The sequence below is a fragment of the Montipora capricornis genome, chromosome 3, assembly GCF_036669925.1.
Source record: "Montipora capricornis isolate CH-2021 chromosome 3, ASM3666992v2, whole genome shotgun sequence".
NCBI classification, from domain to species: Eukaryota; Metazoa; Cnidaria; class Anthozoa; order Scleractinia; family Acroporidae; genus Montipora; species Montipora capricornis.
In genome coordinates, this window is record NC_090885.1 from 75,542,350 (window position 1) to 75,552,349 (window position 10,000).

Here is a 10,000-nt window from a genome sequence, read left to right on the forward strand (position 1 = left end):
CCCTTCTTCTTTCCCTTTTGTAAAAACAAAATACGAACGTTGTTGAGAATTTCTTGTACAACCGAAGCACAGTGACTGTCTAGTCTTGCCTCGGTTACTTTACGTATGACGTTTGGTGAAGAGAAAGAAGATCTAACTCCCTGATTCTAATAACTATATTTTCTCGCTATCTAGAATCTGTTGAGTCGTAAAAGGCTTCATAATCAATCATTAAATGGAGCAATTCTTCGGTGTTTGAAGCCATCTTCAATTATGAGGGGTCCATACTTCAGGCATAGTATACAATGTAGTTATTGAATCAACTTGCATTGTGGGTTAATTATTTGTTGACAGTGTCTGGGGTTGTTGTTGACAACGTGATTCGTTTGTTTGATGCAAGAGTTTGGTTACTTTCAGCGTGATGGCAATCGCGGCTTGAACTTGAAAGTCCTTAGTTGTTAGAACGTGTCAATTAATTTGGTTTTGATATGGACCGAAGCCTGAAACTGAGATAATTCTTTCGTTGAAAGTGACTTAAGGACGGTGCCTACTATTGTTATTGCGTATACGTTCTGTGCATCTCGAAACATTCACATTCATGTGAAAAATCCTTTTTCTAGAAACGTAAGAACGAGGCTAAGGAAGTATAAAGTATTGTTATTCAAATTTAGGCGCTATTTATGCGAAGGGTCTATACTCGGGTTTCCTATCGGTGATGCTTACCAATAGTGATATTTTTGCACGGTTTAAAACTATCCGGAGAAAGTAGATCTTAGTAAGTACTCTTGGTATCCAAAAGGAAAATTGGGGGTAACCATGCATTTTTGAGAGGTAATTAAGCTTCAATTTGAGAAAGAACGCCATACATTGCTATGTATTTTAAAGCTTTATACAAATATTATTCATCATTTATCTTTGAAAAATGCGTAGTTACCCCTAATTTTCTTTTTGGATTTCAATAACACTTGTTAAGATCTACATTTGCTACAAAATCATAAACCGGGGTAAAAATACCTTTGAACTAGTAGGCACCGTCCTTAAATTCATTCTTGAGCTTGACTTAAACGTCTCTTGGCCTTGAAAGAAAATTAGTTGAACGTGATGACTTAATTTTGTTGAGCTTGCTTAAAATTGTCTTAACCGTGAGAGAAAATCCGTTGAACGTGACTTGATTTTGTTGAGCTTGATTGAAATCTCTCTTGACCTTGACAGGAAACTTGTTGAATGTGAAGTCAATTTTTGGTTCGTGAATTTTGCACCATTTGGCTTTCCATACGCGGCAGAACCACTGTAAACTGAAATCAACAAATTAACGCAATTCAAATCAAATGCTGGTTTTTGTGGAGAGGGAAAAACCGGAATACCCGGAGGAAAAGAACCAACAAACTGAACCCACATATGACGTCATCGACGCCGATGTTTGGCAATCGAACCCGGGCCGCTTCAATAGTAGGAGGCGACATTCTCGTTCCCATATCCCATCGTTTCTCTTAGCCGGCGGAGCTTTCGCACGAGAAAACGAAGGGCTCTGGAGACATAGGAAATTCAAAATTTTTCATTGGTTAGCTTGCGAACAATAAAATATTGAACCGGAAGTAAAAATGGCCGATGTGGCGCTGCCGGTCAGTAAAATAATCATTTTCTGTTTAAAACTACAGGTATTACTTATTGCGCCTTTCTGTTCGACACAAAGGGACACAAGTCTCTAAGCTTCACATAGAGATTCTTCGAAGGTGATCCTCTGAGAGTCGCCATTTTTAGTACTATTGACGACTCATATATGAACTCCGGAAGTCCTAGAATCCGGTACTGTAAATCCTTTGTCTCCAGAGCCCTTCGTTTTCGTGCGAAGGCCCCACCGCTAAGAAAAACGATAGGACCTGGGAACGAGAACGTAGGAGGCGAGTGCTCTCACCACTACGCCCGCATAAACACGATTCCATGGCAACTCATAATGTGTTTTTCAATAATCACATGATACAACTAACGAGACCATGTTACATTTCCCCTTTTTCCTGTTTCTACCTCTCGGCAGCCTTCCACTTACTCATGATAATCCCTGGTTAGGGTTAATATGGGAAACCTATGCACAGTACGTGCCAAAAAGATCATCAAATGAGATGTATTTTTTTCCAGCATCTATGAATCCTTAATTCTCTTCGATCATGGATCTGAGCTCGTTTTTTTTTTCCTTTTTTATAACACCTTGTTTGATTGAATATCATTTGATACAGACAAAAGTACTCACGATGGAAAATTAGGGATAGGCTTTATTCCGAAAATACTTTCAGTCAAACAAATACAGCATCCTTGTCACGTACCAACCGGTAAAAGAAAAAATAGCAGGCAGTTACTACCAAAGAAGAAATTTATTTCCACAAAGAATGTAAGCTCGTTATCTCTGCAGAGGTTATCAATAAAAATAAATTATTTCTATATAAAGAAATAAAGTATATTTATGAAATGCTAATTTAAAGTTATAACATAACTTTTTCCACCCTCTAATCGTTTCGCCCGGCTGGCTAGGAGACTACTCGGTTTTTCAAAATCTCAGCGTATTTTAACCGAGTTCCATTTTGGACTGAGCATGTCCGTCTGTCATTTGCAAACTATGTATCTTTCAATCTCGTACCATCTGCGTAGTCTTCGTTCCTTCTGCGCACGCTTCACGACCGCTGGTCAAGGGCAAAGAAGACTCTGGGTACGAGATTATATATCTTTGTCATAAACCATCAATTTACATGACATCACGCCGTCAGTTTAGCATCGCGTTGTTTACGGCAGGCTGCTCTTTGTAAAAAAGGCATCAAAATTCTCTCATTCTAGCCAGTTTTTCTCTCTCTCTTGGGAAGTATCTCGGTATCTGTAGCTAAGAGACAAGAAATTAGCCAAAATCAAACACGTTTCCTTCGCCTTTTTGGAAAAAACGCAAAATTCAGCCAGATCGTTGTTTGCCGTAACTAACGCGAGGCCAAATTTCTCCGCAAACATTAAATTCTGCTTGAGTAAAAATATAGCAAGATCACTAGTTAAGCCTGTGAACTACAATGTAGCTTTTTTATACGTTTTGTCAGAATTTCAAACGTCATACTATTTAAAAACACAATGGCTGATTTTCTCTATCAATGTGTGTACAAAAGAGCGTCAAGTTATGACATTAATAAAGTATTCCCTGTTTTCTATTTCTTAACCTCTCGGGTTCCTGCCAATGCACCTGGGTTCCTACATGGAGAGCACAAGGCCAGTGGAGGGCATAAGAGATTAATTACACTGAGCCATGACCTTCTATCAGCAACCAGGCTGATAAGCACAGGATGAATTGAAGCCCTGAATTTAAAATATTTCTAGAAAAAATACTTTCATTTTGGTAAATACCTAATTCCAGATGTAAACATTTTGTTATATTCGACTTGTTTTTGCGTACAGCTCCGAAATGTGAGCAACTCGCTTAAAACGATGATTTCTTACAAAAATCGTTCCACTCGCCTCCTCCATGTTAAGCACAAAGAACTGCAGCTATGAATGTGATCGGCCATAATTCCTACTCTCGGTTTTTATTAGACTTCGAGTAGTCTCTAATTTTGGCGAGGGAATCAGAAATGGAAGAAATACACGTTCCCGAAATTCGGGAGACGCTAATTTTCCGCGCACCCCACAAGTCTTCCGAATTTCGCACGCGCGCGCGCGCGCGTTAATTTCTCTCGCTCTTATTAGAGACTATTTTCACATGAAGTAACGGCACCCATTGTGTTTCTTTAATTTAAAAAGAACTAGAATTAGTAGGAGAACTTCCACCATCCACCATTTGTTCTTGCCCCAGTATTGTTTAATCTTCAACACTTTGCCGTCTCTTGAAAGTAGAGCTTATGATTATCATGTAACCATGCGTCAATTTTGGATTTCATTCTAAATTGGCCTTCGAAGCGAGCGTGACTTCACCGATCACAATTACAACCTCAGGAAACATTCGCGCATTTTTATACAGGCTAAATTTTGAATTGCAACCCTGTTGAGAAGATCGCGGGGGACTGTTGAAATCTCCAATAGTTGACGAAAAATACTCAGAGTCCCGACAAGTCTCCCATATCCATTTAGTTTAAAGCTGTTTTTTGTAAGATCGATGCAAGCATAAGCACAAGCAACAAATGCAGGAGCATTAATTTGTTGTTTACTGATGTCCCTTTGTTCTAACCAATAGTACTATGTACTGATTAAGATATATCGAGCTTGTTCAGGCCCCGTTTAAATATAGAGAAAATCTTCAAAAAGGGATCACCCTCCAAGCCGAGTCAACTTTAGCGAGTGTTTGTATGACACAAAAATTTATTTGAACGAGTTAAGAGCTGGCCGCTATTTTCCCCCAATGACAACATCGCTCGCGCATGTTCTCATTATTGTCTTGCTTTGACCGAGTTGACCCGGCTTGGCGAGCCAAAGTGTTTACATGAAAAAAAAGTTGGCTCGGCTTGGAGGGAGGCCTACAGGAAAAAAAGGTGACCCAGCTAGGTGGGTCATGCACCCTTCTAGTCGAGCCAACTTCTTTTTTTTTGTTTCATGTAGACGGTTAGCCGTGTTTTGTAAGGAAATGTAGGAAAAGTTGGCTCGTCCAGGGTAGCTCGAGTAAGTGGGTGACCCGGCATGTACCCGAGACAACTTTTCTCCATATAAACGGCGCCTTAACCTCTTGTGCGCATGCCTTGCGTCGCAGATGAAAGCAAGCCTTTAAAGAGCTGCTTTCACTATTCACCAAAGCTTAACTTGCTCCAACAAATATCTGTTGTCGCTACAAGGTTTGCATCGATTTGAAATTGCACAAAACATCCACCATTTTAATCGATCCTCTTATTTGCACAAAGGCTAGCTCACCCTGTCTCGTTCGCAGACTCAAAATAATTGAAGGCAGTAATGAATTAATCACAGATCAGAAGAGCTAGTTTAAATGCAAACCAGAGATAGAAAATTCAAAATTCTTAATAATGTACTGACTGCATAATGTAGTCAACTATTTATAATTACAAACACTATTCTCGCCCATATTTATTAAAAAAAATAACAATTTCCCCCAAAAATAATAATTTTGTTAAATATTAAATTGTCTGACAAGTTTAACATCGCAATTGGGCAAATAATTTTTGTGGTAATGAGATAACAAATGTTCCAGTTTCTCAAAGAAAATAGCTAAGACATCTTTTGGGTCAAGAGTGTAGCCTTTTTCCTGAAATGGATAAATACAAAACGTAAAACAAATTGTCTCTAGTCCTGCGTATTGTTATTGCTTTGCGGTAAGTAACTTGACTTTAGAACGAATTCGATTTGAGAGTTGGGAGCGGAAGTTGCAAAGCATCAGGTAGCGCTAAAGCCTAGTTCCCACTAGCGACATAACGATCATAATCATAATCGTAAGCACGAACATAACGCTGTTATGTCGCTTATGTCTCAGTGGGAACGTCCAGAAACATAATCATAGGCGCCCTTATGATCAACATAATCATAATCATAAGAAATTGATCCGGCGACCATTTTCTTGTGATTATGATTATGGCTTTGACTATGACTATGTCGCTTTTCTTTGAAGTGGGAACGCGAAAATCATAACGACATAATGAGAAACCTAATGATGCAAGGGGGTCATTGTGTTTTGGCCAATTAAAGTCTAGGACCAGTACTTTCGGGTCGGTTCATTTTCAAGATGGCAGCCAGCTTCGAGGAAAAGCTTGCGAGTGCAGTTGAAAACCTTCCTGTATTGTACCCACTAGAACATAAGAAGCTTATGTTAATATTTATGATTATGATTATGCTTATGATCCTTATGTCGCCAGTGGGAACTAAGCTTAAACAGTTGATTTGAAAATTTGATTTGCAGATTTAGGAGTGTCATATGATGTGGGAAGGATGTGCCCGCGAGCAAGCTCTTTCTCTGCCCAACCCCAGTCCCTCGGAGCAGACTATGGGAAGAACGACAACTGAAAAGACTCGAACCAGACAAGAAAGCTCGACAAAGACCTTTACAACGAACAAGTTCTTTAGAGACGAGTAAAATCCCGAAATATTTTTTTTTTGTCTCAGATAAAGCATTTGTCACGAACAAGAGAAAATGAAGAAGTTTCTCATTTTCTCTTGTCACACAAACGAGTAAAATTTGTTTAGGTTGCAACAGTAGAATCAACGAATTCAAAATTTGATGAGTGCAAGAGTCGATGATAATTGTTTTCCCCGGTGGGTCGTCGCAGTAACTCTTACCTCATCATAAAATATTAAGTAATGTCTGACTCTGTCTCCAGTCCACACTGACAAAGCCTGTCAACAAAGACAACATGATTTTTAAAAAAGTGACGGGTACGCTTTTAAAACGGTAAGAATGAACTTTGTCCCCTCATTTGGACAACTTCCGATCTGGTCAATACCTTATTACGCATGCGCCCAGTCCACAAAGGGTGATGTGGAGTGCTTTAAAAACACTAAACAATGACTTGCAATAAAGGAGTTCCTATGCCCACTGTTTTGTTCGAATTCATCCAAGAACGGCTGATCATGCGACATCGTGACCAAGAATCATACCAAGACAGCGACAGAACCCGTAAAAGACTCTCTGTGGCGATAAAACGCGCTTTAAGGACGGTGCCTACTATTGTTAATGCGCATTCGTTCCGTGCACCTTAAGATACTCAGGTTCGCTATTGGCGGTGCTTACCAATACAGGGATATTTTTGCCAAAATGCTATTTTAAACATATCTTTATTATCATTGTTACTCCAATTCCCGAATAGGGTCAATCGAATGCACCCTCATGGACCATAAACAATAGATTTCATATCCAGAGCCCCAATACTGGCTGACGTATTATTGGCGATATGCATAAGTGCCACTTCAATATCAACAGGGCGCTTCAGAAGACGGCACATAAGAGCAGCATACAAAACGTCATATGGGCTCACCCGCTTGGATGTTGCATTCTCACTTTTCCGCAAAATGTAATATCCAAGTTTGTTCTCCAGCAACCTAACAGTTAGAAAAGAAGAAAAAACCAACAGGCTTGACCTTTTGATATAGAATTATATGAAATGTTGCTTTACTGCAATGATCAAGTCTCAAGTAGTTCAATTTCCGCAGTTCAAATAGTTTGTTCACCCGAGCCGAACACACGGGTGGCAAAGACGCGCGGAGATTGGGACGAGGCGAAGAGAGCCAATCCCCTCGCGTCTTCGCCTCCCCTTTGTGCGGCTTCGCCGATTAATCGTTCGATCGGACAGAAAACCCGATAGCTTTGAAGGCTAGTTCACATCCTACGGGATATAACTCGAACTCACCAATAACCAGCTCCCAACTGGCTTCCGTGATGGCTCAGTTGGTAAAGCAGTGCAGCGCAACCGCGCGGTCATGGGTTCGAGTCCCGTTGAAGGCTGGGTTTTTTTCTAGGCTTTCTGAGCTGAACTGCTCATGTTTTCGCCCTTGACTGTAATGATCTTCAACTTTGGTTTACTCGAAAAGTGAAGGAAAATCTTGTTTTTTTTTTACTTCTTCACTGAAACAGATTTTTTTTGATACATGCTCATATTTCCTACCAACCAATCAAAACGCGCGTCTGACAACACATAACCAATCAACATTCGTGTGATGTCACAGCCGTGTTTACATACTCTCATCTAAACACAGCTATTGATCAATGAGAGTGCGCGTACTATCCTAATTATGTTATAATTCAATTTCCAAGTTAAGTCAAGTGAAGCTATGATCCTCGCAGTTATGAACGAACGCAATTTTAGCAACTGCGTAGAGGCGTAAAGAGGCCTGAAAATTCAGGACTTCAACGGGGTTTGCACCCGTGACCTCGCGATGATGGTGTGACGCTCTTATCGATCGAGCTACGAAGCCACTGAAGTTGGGAGCTGGTCATTTGTGGGTTCATACCTTCCGGTGATGAACGAATCAATGAACGAAATGAAATATGAAATAAATCATATATTGAACTGCAGTCCATTTCGTTCATTGATATTGAACTTCATTTCTTTTGACATCATTCAATTGTTAGCTAAAAGGAGGCAATAGGTGACAATAGTCCTGCTATGAGCTAAATTGTTAAATGGTGGGACATCCACAAGGATAGTAAAAATTATTGTAGTTACTTTTCAACCCAGTAAATGAATAAACTCTTCAGGGATAACGTTGCCTATTGAGTGACAACGGCACCCTTACAACAATTAGAGAGTACAACCAATTTTTATTTTTCCCTATTTCTTTTCTGTTTCCTTTTTATGAGTACAACCGATGACCCCCCAGGGAATTACTTAATTGCCAGGAGTAAATAACTGCAAAATGAAGTTAATAGAGTAAATTAATGAGCATGAGTCGGTATTAGTTACCTGGTAACTTCATTCTTGTCCACGTCAAGCGGAACACAGGAAGGACGACCATCCTGCAAGAATGACTCAATAATTTTACTTCATACTAGCAATACTCAAGGATTATTGAAGTACTTTCGATTCCTGCTTTGTCATCGACGAGGCAATTGAAAGTAGTTTTATTATTCCACTCTTACGCCATTTTACCATGTTTGGTCAAGAGAACGCGCAAAATATGAGACGGTAATAAGCCTGTTCCAGGCTCTCAAATAGTCGGGAAAGAGGAAAAAAACTGCGTGCAAACAACGAGTGGACGGTCACCCATCCAGGTAGTAACCCCGTCCAACAGGACTTGACTTGGGCAAGCCGTAACACTATAACATGAAATCGAGGTAATTCGTGCCTGAACAAGATGGCGTCCAAAATGATCCCGAGACTGGTATAATCTTTTCGCAACCTCCACTTATTTCATTCAAACGCGACAAAAAACGTAGGCAACTTTTTAGTTAGAAGCGCGCTCAAAACTAACGAGCAACCCGGCACTTTCAAATGTGCGCGCTAACGATCCAAAACTTGTTCTTTCACTCTTAACACTAGCAAAATATCGGGATCTAAGCGATCTGTTAAGATCACCGATCGTTTCACATGTACCTCCGCAAAATAATGTTATTTATTGCATAACCTGTACGTTATGCAATAAATCATACATTGGCGAGACAGGTAGACAACTAGGCGACCGATTCAGCGAACACCTTCGCGATGTTGAGAAGAATGACAAGGATGCATCTAAGCCAGTCGCTCGTCATTTTATCTCCCTAACCACTCCAAAAAATACATGGCTATCTGCGGCCTTTCCCTACAGGTACGACCTGGATACGACGGAAAGCCGCAAAAGTCTGGAACAAAAATTCATCTTCCAAAACGCCACCCTTATTCCTCACGGTATTAACGAACTCTTTTCATTTGACTAATGTATTCGTATATACTTTTCACGTTTAACCACCAATAACGTAGCTCCCATAGTCTACTATAAAAACTACACAAAGCCCACAATTCCTCGATTCGCTCTGACGAAGGGCTAACGCTCGAAACGTTGGCTTTTAGAATCTCTGTACGGTGGTCAATTTACATCATCAACTCCGTTGATAAAACCAAATTTTTGTCTTAAGTGAACTTCTTTGCACAACATATTTCATTCTGCCTTGCAACCCTGCAGAGCAACAACACTCGTTATTTTAAAAAGGAAGAAAAACTCACCTCCCTAGCATTTTGACGTCGCTTAAAGCTGTGTCCATCAGGATATCCTCTAAAATCACGGTTTAACAAACATTGAAAACATTAACTTTTGCGGAGATAACGGCTACACCAAAATAACATTTGTCTTAAACACAAACATCCCTTACTCAGTAACAGACCTTGAGATGGTCGCCTTTGTCTCTTTGCTGGCTACATCTGCAGGTGCTGTGTCTGGGACGAGATCTAAATATCCCTCAGTGTATTCCTCCTCTTCTTCGCCTGTCCAAGAACACAGTTATTGCAAAAGCTTTAACTTGAAGCCGCGTTTTCTTGTGACCCATTCGCTGTTCATTAAGTAAAAACGTTGAAGAAATGGGACACCTCTCCCCAACGCCTATCGCCGACCACCTAATAGAACATTTATTCGTATTCTCAGTATTGCACTG

The 10,000-nt window shown here is 40.2% G+C and overlaps 2 protein-coding genes across 3 annotated transcripts in view; both read right to left on the reverse strand.

The window, feature by feature from the left end:
• Positions 1 to 1,114, reverse strand: part of LOC138044151 (uncharacterized) — a 63,063-nt gene extending 61,949 nt beyond the window's left edge. The window contains exon 1 of the mRNA XM_068890827.1: positions 994 to 1,114. The gene's annotated coding sequence lies outside the window, so the exon portion shown is untranslated. The remainder of the gene's footprint in view (positions 1 to 993) is intronic.
• A 1,217-nt stretch (positions 1,115 to 2,331) lies between these two features.
• Positions 2,332 to 10,000, reverse strand: part of LOC138044150 (SH3 domain-binding protein 2-like) — a 21,748-nt gene continuing 14,079 nt past the window's right edge. The window contains exons 7-12 of one of the 2 annotated variants that reach the window (XM_068890825.1): positions 9,734 to 9,833; positions 9,576 to 9,624; positions 8,340 to 8,392; positions 6,915 to 6,978; positions 6,220 to 6,276; positions 2,332 to 5,194 (exon numbers count right to left, since the gene is read on the reverse strand). In XM_068890825.1, the coding sequence (XP_068746926.1) occupies positions 5,060 to 5,194; positions 6,220 to 6,276; positions 6,915 to 6,978; positions 8,340 to 8,392; positions 9,576 to 9,624; positions 9,734 to 9,833 (458 nt within the window). In that variant the 3' untranslated portion in view covers positions 2,332 to 5,059. Of the gene's footprint in view, positions 5,195 to 6,219; positions 6,277 to 6,914; positions 6,979 to 8,339; positions 8,393 to 9,575; positions 9,625 to 9,721; positions 9,834 to 10,000 lie in introns of both variants that reach the window. The other variant, XM_068890824.1, reaches the window with a different exon arrangement.